Source organism: Oryx dammah, unplaced genomic scaffold, assembly GCF_014754425.2.
Source record: "Oryx dammah isolate SB20612 unplaced genomic scaffold, SCBI_Odam_1.1 HiC_scaffold_2, whole genome shotgun sequence".
NCBI lineage: Eukaryota > Metazoa > Chordata > Mammalia > Artiodactyla > Bovidae > Oryx > Oryx dammah.
The window spans coordinates 86,049,645-86,061,786 of record NW_024070186.1 but is presented as its reverse complement, the minus strand read 5'-3'; the positions used below and the strand labels follow the sequence as shown (position 1 = coordinate 86,061,786).

General features: G+C 56.4%; 1 protein-coding gene across 21 annotated transcripts in view; it reads right to left on the bottom strand.

Moving 5' to 3' along the window:
• The window catches only part of TNK2 (tyrosine kinase non receptor 2), a 40,842-nt gene that overhangs the window by 9,397 nt on the left and 19,303 nt on the right, over positions 1–12,142 (bottom strand). For 20 of the 21 annotated variants that reach the window (XR_005722699.1, XR_005722687.1, XR_005722698.1 and 17 more), the window contains exons 2-9: positions 9,087–9,267; positions 8,000–8,070; positions 5,836–6,057; positions 4,766–4,918; positions 4,051–4,328; positions 2,468–2,594; positions 1,919–2,065; positions 1,743–1,837 (exon numbers count right to left, since the gene is read on the bottom strand). Coding sequence is in view for 17 of the 21 variants with exons in the window: in XM_040249288.1 (XP_040105222.1) it covers positions 1,743–1,837; positions 1,919–2,065; positions 2,468–2,594; positions 4,051–4,328; positions 4,766–4,918; positions 5,836–6,057; positions 8,000–8,070; positions 9,087–9,267 (1,274 nt within the window). In the remaining 4 variants the exon portion in view is untranslated. The remainder of the gene's footprint in view (positions 1–1,742; positions 1,838–1,918; positions 2,066–2,467; positions 2,595–4,050; positions 4,329–4,765; positions 4,919–5,835; positions 6,058–7,999; positions 8,071–9,086; positions 9,268–12,142) is intronic. The other variant, XM_040249305.1, reaches the window with a different exon arrangement.

The window sequence follows — 12,142 nt, the reverse complement described above, 5'->3', positions numbered from 1 at the left end:
GACCCAAGGGGACACCCACAAACAGACAGCCCGCCCACCCAGAGACACGGAGACAGAACCAGGCAAACACATGCACTTGGGACCGAGGAAACGAGGCGGCAGCTGAAGCCCTGGCGCCGCGGACACACGGCCCACTCCCCAAGCCTCGCCGGCTCAACTCCCACCCTCTGCCCTCAGCTCCCACCTCCTGAGCAGCTCCAGGGTGGTCAAAGTCGGAGGAAGAGCCCAAGGAGCCCACACTGGCAGGCAGCGGCAGAGCCAGCAGCCCGGACAGGACGGAAGGGTGGGGTGGGGTGGGGTGGGGCGGGGGTGGGGCCCGCCCACCGGGGCCTCCCAGGAGGAGCGGCTCCCCCGAGCCTCCTGTCCCCCGCCTCGCTCCAGGGGTGACCCTGGGTGCCAGCTTCAGAGACACATGCCCCAGAAACACACCAAGTCCCTGAGTCACCTCCTGGGGAACACTGGGCCCTGGCACATGGGCCCTCACTGAGAGCAAGGGCCTGGGGGAAGTAAAGGCCTGGAGTCTACAGGGCAGAGGAGGGTGCAGGCCCAGGGTTCTGGCATCTGGAGGAGGGAACGGCTGCAGGCTCAGACTCCGACCCAAGGTCCTGCCTGCACCTCCAGGAGGGCTCTCACCCTCATCTTCCTATTTCCAGAACCTTCCCCAGACTGCCAAGCCAGAATGCTGACCTGGAGGGAAGATGCTGGGGGCCACAAGGGTGCAGGTCACACTCCTCCACAGACAGCCTGGGCTCTGGGGCCTGTGTCATCAGTCTGACTCAGACCCAGAAGCGCTCCCTTCTCAACAAACACCCATTGAGGAACAAAGTTTCTCCAAAGGCCCCAAATCCCAAACGTGAAGTCCAGGTAGAAAGGGCTCTGTGGGAAGCCCCTGCCCCCATCCCTGCCCAGCTCTGACTCAGAGGAGCTGGGGCGTTGGGTGTGGGGTCCAGGGGATTTCCTCACCTGCTCCTCCACACTCAGCCCCCACCCCAAAGGCACCTCTAGCTGGCCCCACCTCAATCAGTTCCTCAGACATCCCAGGGATCAGATAACAGAGGGTGGGGTGAGCGGTGGGTGGGTCCTCCTCCAAGGCAGGCCCACTTGAACTGTGGTGGGGGGGGTGGGGGGGGCGGGCAGCGGCTGCAAGTAGAAGATGTGACTTGGGAGGCCGCCTGGGGGGCGGACACGTGCTGCCAGGGGTGAGGGGGAGGGAGGAAAGAGACCCTTCGAGGGCAGCTGGGGACAAAAGGCCCAGCAGAGGATGAGAGGAGCCCTCAGAGGGAGCTACGGGCTCAGTGGAGGGCAGAGGCTGCCAGGAAGAGGTGGGGCTGCTCTGGGCTACTGCAGGGTGCCCAGGTGAGAGTCCAGAGTCCTTATCCTGGCAGGAGGGGAAGAGGAGGGTGGGAGAGGGTAAAAGGAGCCCCTGAGTCCCCAGCTGGGCCCTAGGTCCTGATGCTCCTTCCTACCCACAGTGGCAGCATGGCCCTGACTCACAGAGCTGCAGCTGAAGCCTAGTGGGCAAAGGGTGGAGGAGGCTCCAGGTAGGGAAAGCCCTTTGTATGCCTCAGCACCTGCATACTTCACTCCTCACACTCAGGAGGGGACCTAAGCCTGCCCTCCATCTCTCTGCAGGAGCCGGGGTGTTGCCACAAGAGCCTGAAGGGCAGAGGGGCTTTTGGGGCCCCAGACACCTCCTGGCTGAGTCCTTCAAGGCAGTGGGATGCAGACCCCACGCTCCCTACCTCCCCTCGATGACGGTGATGACGTCATTCATCTGGATGTGCAGCTTGTCAGGTTCTTCAAAGTCCTGAAGGGCCCGCATGTCGGTAGGCTGAGCCTGGGGGAGACACAGGTCACTGCCCGCCCCTGGCTGACCTCTGCTTAGATACCCCTGCCCTCGTGGGCACACTTGCCTCACCTCCAGCAGGAAGTCCCGCAGAGCCACAAAGGTGGGTCTGTCCTCAGGCTTGTGAGCCCAGCACTGGACCATGACATTGTAGATGTCCTGAGGGCAGTCCTCGGGCCGTGGTAGACGCTCCCCCTCCTTGTCAATCTTATGCAGGATCTGGGGGTGGCGGGGCAGTTTAAGGACAAGCAGAGCACCTGGCTCTTCACCCCCATCTTCTCTGTCCCCAAGTCATGGAACCACTAGAACCACAGTCTGCCATGCCTCCACCACGAAGAAGACCTGTGCCTGATCCCGAGGCCTCAGACCCTGACCCCCAGGTCTGCGGGCTCCAAAGAGAGGGCCGTGGCAGAGGAGGACAGCGAGCTAGCCAGGCTGGTCCGCTCCTCACCACTGGGGCCATGCTCCCTGCTCAGCTCTCTGAGGGGTTCGGGCAGACACAGGGCATTGGACACAGCGATTCCAACAGGTGAGAGCCAGTTCCAACTGGGCCAGGCAGAGAGCCAGGGATCAAATCAACCCCCGGCCACCCAGTGGGGAGCACCACCCCAGCCCCCTCACCTGACTGCCATTGAGGCCAATCCAGGGCTCCTGGCCGTAGGTGAACATCTCCCACAGCGTGACCCCAAACATCCAGGTGTCACTGGCGTGGGAGAAGGTACGTGTCTTCAGGCTCTCTGGGGCACACCTGGCAGAGACAGGGGTCAAACAGAAGGTCTCTCAGAGAACCCTTGCCCCCTGCAGCAGCCCCAGTGGACCCCAAATGCTCCTGTACAAGCATGCTGTTGCCCTGAGAGCCCAGGCACACAGTAGGCACTGGGGGCACAGTGTGGACAGGGCAGGCCTTCTAGACTATGGGGTGCACAGTCGTGGACCCAACTGTCTCTGCTCAGGTCTTTCGTCCACACGCAGCCTGGAGCAGGAAGAGGGGGGCATTCCCACAGGGAAGCAGGGCAAGGAGGAGGGTCAGAGGCTCCAGAAGGGGCAAAAAGGGTGTGGGGATAAGATCCCAGGCTGTTTTCTAATTGTGGTGGGAGGATGACAATTTCCAGATTTGGGGCAGGATCCTAGGATTTAGGCCATTTCAGCAGGAAGGTGTGGGTGGGAAATCTGGACAGGGCCTGAAGAAGAACCATAAAGGGTGGGAAGAGGCACAGTGGTGTCCCCAGATGTCCCCACACGCCCTCCGGGGCGAGGAAAAAACAGGCCACTGCAGTGAAGCCAGCAAGGGGTAAGCACTCCAGGGTGTACCTGAAGTGAGGAGGAAGTGCCCTCAGGGGAGAATCAGAGATGTCTTGTGGGACTGGAGAGCTGGCCCAGACATTCAATGGGGTGGGGCCAGGGTGGGGAGGGTGGGGAGGGTGGGGGGGTGGGGATGGGAGGGAGAGACCCAGGTAAATCATGATCTCTAAGACCCACATTCCTCATCTATGAAATGGTAATAACAATAGTCTGCTCACTTCATAGGGTTGTTTTAAGAGGGCTGCATAAAAAAGTGACCTTATAATTTACCAGGATGCCTGACTATGAAAGGAGGTGCTATTAATTACTCGAGGACACTCGGCAGGATCCAGGATGTGTGATCATCCTCAATGTAAGGTCAGTAATTAATTAGGGTGACTGTTTATCCTGGATTAGAGGGGTTTTCTGGCAAGCAGAACTGGACCAACTCCTCCCACCCCAAAGCAAGGAGACCCCGCTCCTCCGGGCACCTCTGATATCAGAGGCCCATGACGGTCTCAGAGCAGGATAAGCTCACGCAGGGGCCAGGGCAGGGCCAGATACCAGCCCAGTGTGCAGGTGAACATTTCTCATCAGTCTACAAGGCCCTGCCTGGAACACACCAGCCAGTCTCTGCCTGGCTGACTTCTCATATTTCAGGAGCTAAATACTGGGTCTTCCCAAAAGCCTTCCCGCATCCCCACAGCACTTAGCCCTGTGTGTTCCAGCACCTGCTACGGGGGCCCTCAAGCATTTCTGGATGGATAAGTGAATGGATGGGCACACGAGAAGGGAAGCCAGGCCCAGAAGACAGAATGCCTAGTGGAGGTACAGAAGGCCCTGGAAGCTCCGAGGCCTGGGTGTATAGGGACTAGGGCATGGCGGGGTCCAGGGCCTGGGAGCCAGCAGCGCCTGCCCCTCACCAGGCAAAGGGCACCTTGCGATGTTCCTGCATGACGTAGTGGTCGTCATTCTGGGGCAGTGCTCGCATCAGCCCGAAGTCCCCAATCTTGACCAGGTCGCGGGTGGCCAACAGCAGATTTCGGGCGGCCAGGTCCCGGTGAATGAAGCGCTTGGCCTCCAGGTAGCCCATGCCCTCAGCCACCTGCACAGCATAGCGGCTCAGGGTACCCAGCAGGAAGTGGCCCTGGTGCTTGCGTAGCCGGTCCAACAATGATCCCAGAGGTGCCAGCTCTGTCACCTGAGGCCACAGGGGAGGAAGAAAGGAGGCATAAGCATGGCCGAGCCCTGCCCTTCCCCTGAAGGCCTGCCACTGCCATGCTCCTTCCTCACCTGTCCTCCAGGGACCTCGCCCTCCAAGGAACATGGGAAAATGAGGCCCAGAGAAGCCCCCCAAAGGGGCTCAGGTTAGCAATGCCAAAAGCTAAACTGGGGCCAGGCCCACCCATAGGCGCAACTCTCCGCTAGAGGACACAAGCAAAACCCGGAGAGGGAAGAGAGGTCTGGCTATACAGTCAGCAGGGCAGGCCTGGGAACCCCTCTGCCTCATGGGGGGACCAAAGCGGGACCTTCATCGGGAAGGAGTGACTGCAGCACTAGCAGGAGGTGAGGGGGGCTGGGGACCCAAGACCCCAGGCCCCTCCCTGTCCCCAGTCCCCTTCTGCCCACGGTACGCACCATCTTCATGGGCGGTGTGAGCACCACCCCGTAGAGGCGAATGAGGTTTCGGTGGTCAAGCGAGTGCATGGCGTTGACCTCCCGGATGAAGTCGTCCATGGCCTCCGGCTGGCTCAGCACGTCAGGCTTCAGGCACTTCACAGCCACGCTCACCTAGCCAGAACAGGGGATTGCAAGGAGTCAGGACAGACCCCAGTCCCAACCCACTGGGCCAGCTTGCTCCTCCTCTGCCTCAGGTCTGCTCACCTGGGTGAGCCCATCCCAGGCGCCTGTGGCCTGGCAGGGGGAGGGCAGCTGGCTGACGTCCAAAGGCCATGAGCTGGGCCTCCCCTTCGTGAGGGAATGCCCAGGTTAAGTAGCAACCATAAGGAAAGAGATGACTGGTATGATGATAGAATATTAAAATATTATAATAAAGAAATGTTTTTGGTGTGGAAAGTAAATGCTTTAAATATAATGCCATAGAACTAAGCTATGGTGACAGGAGTCAGACTATTGGCTTTCTCTTGAAGGAAGAGGACACCCAGTGGAAGAGGCATGGAGGAGCCTCCTGGGGCGAGAGAGATGTCCCATACCATGACCTGGGCAGTAGTCACGCAGGCCCATGTGTACGTGAAAATTCACTGAGCTATACGCTCAAACACTGTGTACTTTACTGCACACGTACTATCTATCCCTCTGGGGAAATTTTTAAAGATACAATACTAAGACAAACGGGCAAGAGTTAAAAAGCTATGTTTGAAATTTGTATCTTGAAGAAATTCAACAGAATGCATGAGGTGGGAAACAGGTGGAAACACTAACTTGGCTTCCTCTGAGTGGTGGGAAACAGATATTTTTTAATTTTAATTTTTAAAAGACTTTCCAAACTTTTATGGTAAGTAAAACAGTTTTATAACTGAAAAAGAAACCCATGTATTGAGTTCACCCTGAGCACAGACTCCAGGGCGAGCCACTCTGGACCTGTGCCCAGCCCCCTTCCCATCCGCGTGGAGAGGGCCAATCTACCTTGGCGGGCAGAGCAGGGCCTCTGCCCCTCCACCACACCCCCGAGGACCCAGGGAACTCACCGTCTTCCCCGAGGGGGCGTTCCACTCGCCCCTGCGCACCACGCCAAAGGAGCCATCTCCCAGCTTCTCGAAGAGATGCAGGTCCTTCTCCCCAATGAGGCAGGTGAGGCTTTGCAGGGACCCCTCCCCAGCAGAGGCCCCTGGGGTGGGCGAGGTCTTCCGGAAGGTGCTCTGAGAGTGATGAGGGGGGAACTCAGCCTCCAGCCGCTTTCCACTGAACACCTGTTTGAAGGCAGTCAGGGGCCAGATGGAGGCCTGAGGTCCCAGGGCCAGTCATTCCGTCCTGCCCGACTTGGTCCGCGGTCAGGCCTCCACACAGGTACTGGCTTTGCCAAACTTCCAGGAGGCAGCCTGGCTGGAGGCCCATGTCCCCCCCCCCCAACCACACCACCAAATGGGAGCCCACGGCCTCAGTGTGGCCTCAGGATATGTGCCAGAAATTGACTACAGGAGTGTAGCCCGTGGCTGCTGTGGCTCCGCACCCAGCTGTGGGGTCAGAGACAGCCCAAAGCACTCAGGCAGCCCGTCCACCCAGCCTGTCCCTCTCTGCACCCCTGCCCAGCACAGACTCCAGCCCCTTACCCAAGCAGATGGGCTTTAGCCTCAGGGGCCCTCACAAACACCTCCCGTCCATTTTTAGCCCTGGCCCCTTCTCTGGGTTGCCCATTTGGCGCTGTCTGTCTCCACCCTCCCCAGGGAGTCGGCTGCCCTTCATCCTGCCAGGAGAGAGGATAATTTGAGCCTGAGGTTGGACCGTGAGAGAGAGAGAGAGAGAGAGAGAGAGAGAGAGTGTGTGTGTGTGTAATGGGGGGGCGGGGAGAGGGGGTGAAGATGAAGCAAGGCCTTGCTGGGGAAGGGCCTGGGAAGACAGCTGGACTTCTGGAGAGAGGCCCAGAGCTGAGAGCTCAGAAAGAAGGAAGGTTAGAGTGACTCTGTAGCCTGAGCTTGGGAGGGAAGGGGCCAAAGGTCAGGGAACAGGAGGGAAGCCCTGAGGGTCAGAGCAGCTCTGTCAGTTTGACATGGCCACCCTACCAGGGCATGCAAAGCCCTTGAGGTGGCACACTCTGCTCAGCTGGGCACCTGCCCCCAAGGCTGGCAGAGTCTTGTCTGTACAGGGTGAAGGGGTCTCCAATCTGAGGGCCTCTTCTGACCACTGCTCCATCTCTCCTCCCAGCAACTGGAATCTCTTCCATTTGCAAGCCACGTTCAGCTGACAAGGCCCTTCACAGCTTTCTTCTCAAGGGATCCTCCCCAAGGCTCTGAGGTGAGCTGGGCAGTGTGGCTGGCACTGTTCTACTGACCACATGTCTCAAATCTGGAGAGGTCAACTGACCAGCCCAGGGACCTCCAGAGAGTCAGAGGTAGATCCAAGACCCCTGAGTCCTGCACACCACACAACTCTTCTCTCCTGCCTTCACCGCCCCAACACACTCATCCTTCCTGAAAACCTGGGCAAGGGACCAGGACAGTGTCCCCAGAAAAGGCCACAGTATCCCAAGAGACAGCCCCTTTGCCAGATCACAGCCAGGAAATCTCTGCTGCCCAATCCCAGGTCCAGCTGTTTGGTACTGCCCACCCCCCACCCAACCCTGAGGCCAGAAGTGGGGTGGGAAGGCCCGGCTGGTTCATTTCCTCTCGCATTGTCTTCCAGACAATGGGCAAAGTTCCACTGAGTCAGACCTGGACTCACCACTCCACAGACCCAAATTAGAGCAAGGGGGGTGAGGGAGGCCTTGGGGAAGGAAGCTGTCAGGGAGGCCAGTAGACCAGAGAAACCCTCCACAGACTAGGAAGGTGGGGGAGGAGGGAAGCAAAGCCATCCTGGTCCAGACAGTCCCATGGCCCATACTGGACACTGGCCCCAACACAGCACAAGGGCTCAAGTTACAGAGCACTTGTCAACAAGCGCCTGTTCCGTGCCCGGCACCGCGGCCCAGCAGGAGGGGACGTGCAGCCAAGGCTGCACACAGGCCACTCAGCACCGTCTCCAGCGGAGACAGACACTTAGCCAGGCAGCTCTGCAAGTACCCTGCCTGATAAGACCCCGGAGGAAGAGGTCTGTACAAAGTGTGAGATTACACCGCGGGGACGGGGGAAGGCTCTCAGGTGACGTCAGAGGCGCCCCGATGAACCCCCACTCCCGCCTCCTTCCCTGTCCACCCACCTTGCTCATCCAGGACTTGCGTTTGCACATGGCCTTCCTCCTCTTCACGGCCTCCCACAGACGCCGCTGGCCTACGGGGCAGGGGTGAAGGGGAACCCATGCTGTTAAGGTGCTCACACCCCTACAGAGGCTGCTTCCTCAGTCCTCCTGCGGGGAGGACACTGCGCAGAACAGCGATGCCAAGGGAACAAGCCATCCCCACCAACCAGGGGCCGGCCGCCATTAACCAGATGGGCACTGCATCCCACTTCCAGGCAGTTCTTCTCCAAGTGGATGGAGGTGTTTAACCACCAAAATTCAACAGTAGTACTCTTATGTCAACTCTCAAGAAAAAATAGTTAAGTCAAGGTAATGCATAGAATTTCTTCAATTTTGAGTTTTTCTCCCATAAAACTGTATTATGTTACTGGCATTAACTGTCAGTTCTCTAGGCTACAACCAGCGTAAATCAGTATAAATTCTCACATTATCACTTATTTAGCTATTTTAGGCTGAATGCACTAAAAAAGTTGCTAATGAAACAAGAAACACCATGACTTCCAGAAGCTACAGTCAGTACTTTTAGGCTAAACACATGGGGCGGGTTGGGGAAGTTAGCCTATAGAACAGATCTTTGTAGGAGAGACGAGAGAAAGGGAAAGATCAGGAGAAAGGCAGCAACCCATCTGAGGGTTTTTATCTTTCCTTCTCCATCGACCTCCAGACACTAGCCCTCTGGGTGTTAAGCACAGACTCAATTCTACATTTACAAATGAGGAGGAGATGGAAGAAATACAGCCTACATATATCTGCACAAACAAAACTCAGTGTGTAGTTAATCCTGAGTAGCTGGAAATTTAAGTCAGACTCCTCCAACTGCAATTCACCTTCACCACTGCACACTCATCGTGCACAGCATCTACTGATACCCCTCTGCCCCAGCTGGGGAGGTGGGGGGGCGGATCTTGGACAGGCAGTGAGAGCTCTCAGCTCTGCCGCTCCACGGAACAAAGCAGGGACGGCTCTTCCACGAGGCTGGCAGTTCTAAGGACAAACAAGGTAACTGGTCCATGGGGTGACGATGGGCGAAGCCAACACCCCCACCTACCGGGCCGGCCCATGCCAATCTTCTCCAGGTCCTCATTCTTGACATACTCAAAGTGGGACAGGCGGGTGACGTTGAGGTCGTCGCGGAGCCGCAGGAAATACTGCTGGAGCTGCACCTCAGACAGCAGCTCTAGCAGCCAGCCCGTGCCCTCCTCCGGCTGCATGCTGCTGCTCCCCAGCCTCTGTGGGAACAGAAGAGCTGCTTAGGGACTGCAGAAGGAAGGGAGGTAACACGCAGCCCTGCTACTGCCCTGGGCTCACCCACATCCTACTGTGTGCTGCAGGGAAGGACTCAAACCCCCTTCCTGCTCCCCAAAACAGCTGTACATCATAAGAGCCTGCAGCCATGTCCTGCTTTCTATGGCAACAGGGGTAGAATCGGGGTACCTGGGACATGGCCCAGGCCCTGAAGTCAGGGTCTTACTCCCTAAATCTGTCACCTGTGGTCGAGTGACCTGAGATCAAACTCTGTCCTCTGGTTCCCCACTGGCTCTTCGACTCTCCTGGCATCACAAACTCTATAAGAATCTGATGAAAATATCGATTGTGTCTCCAGGAAAATACATACATTCTTATTCATAATGTTCTACTTAAAAAAGTTTGAGGGGGGTGTGCACTGTCCCTTGAGACCCATCCATGAGCTGTGCAGATCTGAGGGGCCCCACAGGGACTAGATGAGCTCTAGCATGTTCCTCCCAATGCCTGACACTGCAGGAGCCTCTCCTCTGGTCCAAAAAACACTCCCCAGGCGCCACACAGAACCACAGGTGGTCGGAGGGAAAGAGGGGTGGAGGCCAGGGCGGGCTCGCAGCCGCAGCCCAGGGAGGCAGTGTGGCTCAGCTACAGTCAACAACTGTCACAACAGGCTGCGGCCCAGTGGTGTCAAAGCTTTTCAATTTTTAAAAGAAATACCGGAAATCAGAATCTATGTGTGAAATCTCACCATTAAAAAAAGTTTGAGGGACTTTGCCAGTGGTCCAGTGGTAAAGAATCCACCTTCCAAGGCAGGGGTCTCGGGGTCAAACCCCGATCAGGGAACTAAGATCCCACATGCCGTGGGGCAGCTAAGCCATAACTAGAGAGAAGCCTGTGCAGGGCAACGAAAATCCCATGTGCAGCAACTAAGACTCGATGTAGCCAAGTAAATATCTTTTAAAAATTTTTTGAAAAGGTAATAATAAAGGCACATGTAAAATACCAAAAGGCACAGAGAAGCCATAATAAAGTCTCGTCCCCACCTGTTGCACGGCCACCTCACCCCCTTCCCCAAAGTCAGCTGCGTTAATGACTTTTACCCATTCTTCCAGACTTGTTTTCCCCCCACACACATACTCACCCATTACCCACACCATTCTGTTCCTTGTTTATACTCGACATTAGATCTTTCTCCTGACTTTTGAACTATGTCAACTAATTCAAGTTTGAAACATACACACGCAAGCACGTGTGTACACTGTGCTGGCCAAACAAAACTACGTGCAGGTCACAGTCAGGCACAGGGCCACCAGGGAGTGGGCTCTGACCTACACTCCCTGGGGCCCAGAGAATGAGGCCAGTGGCACCCACAAAGCTAGGCAGCTTGACTCATCAGACATCAAACCCATCCTGGTCTGAGTAAGACCCTCTCAGAGCCAAGGGCTTGGCCCACCCCTGACCTGTGTTCAGTCCCCGCTGAAGAAGACAGGCACCAGGGCAAAGGCCAGCTGCTCCGAGAACCCCTCCTCCCCATTGGGAGGCAGGCTTGTGCCCCCAGCTCTCCTCCCAGGGCACTCTGGGGGAGCAGACGCTCACAGCCCAGGCCCAGGGCAAGCCTCCTGCCCCCACAGTTCCCAGCGGAGCTGCCAGCCCAGTGCCAGGAGCTCAGACTTTCCCAGGCAGCCCTGGGCAGTACAAAGAGCCACGGACAGAAACGAGACGCCCTCAGTTCAAACCCTGGCTCCTCCACCAAGGCGGCGGCCCAGAAGGGGGTTTCCAAACTGTAAGCCCTAACTGTTTACCCGCATGGTTCTCAGGAGGGCTGGGTAGGCCCCTTCGAGAACATGTCTGGCTGTCAATATGTTGGGGACCGCTAGTGGCAGTGAATGGGTGGCTGGGATTCTCATACTGTCCCAAATCCCATACAACCTAATTTATGCAGGTGAAAACTTATAATCATCTGAACAGAGAATCAAATTCCGTTTCACACACGAACAAGAAAATGTTTTTGCAATTTTAATATAGACTGAATTTTCCTAGAATGGAACTGCTGTTTAAACTGAGGAGAAACTGGCCTTTTGCTTTGTTTGGAGCTGAGAAGTTGTCCACCATTCAGAAAGAGGTCACTGCAGACAGCCTGTCCTTACTATTTCAAATGTCTCCTCTCAGTCAGCACTTGCCTGACAACATCTTTGTCTCCATGCAGGCTCTACCTGTGGTCTTAGCATCTGACTGCTTCATAATTGTCCCGTTGCACTCACACAGTAGAATATATGAGATGTTACAACTGACTTCCTTTCAGTTTTCCTTTATATTACAGGAGGCATTATGTTGATTGACTATACACATAGGCGCATGCTCCTACACACAGAATAAACAGGTTGTATTTCTATTAATTTTATTTAAGAAAAGTAAAAATAACTAACACTTCAACTACAGTTAACCAGATGCTGGGCACAGGTCTAAGCACTTAGCTGATTAACTCACTTATCCTCAACAAAGCCATCCACTACAAATAAGGGGGTATGGACTTAAGAGAACAGGGCACCACTTTTTTCCAGAAGAAAACCCCAAAGGAGCCTTGTGAAAATCACTAACCCAGGCAGTGTCTCTCTGTGGAGTGGCCAGAGGAGGCCAGCTTGTGCCTCCATCATCACCACCTGGTCCCTGGAGCAGAGTGATCCCACCTCCTGCACAGCTCAGCCTAAGACGAGGCTGGCCACCAGAGCAGGTGGTCTGAAGACCCCCATCGCGTCCTCCCCAGTCCCCAAGTCGCAGTGCTCCAGGCCCTGCAACCCTACGCTCCTGGGGGCAGGAGGCAGCCACTCCTGAGAACAGCTCAAAGAGCTGCCCTGTGTGGTC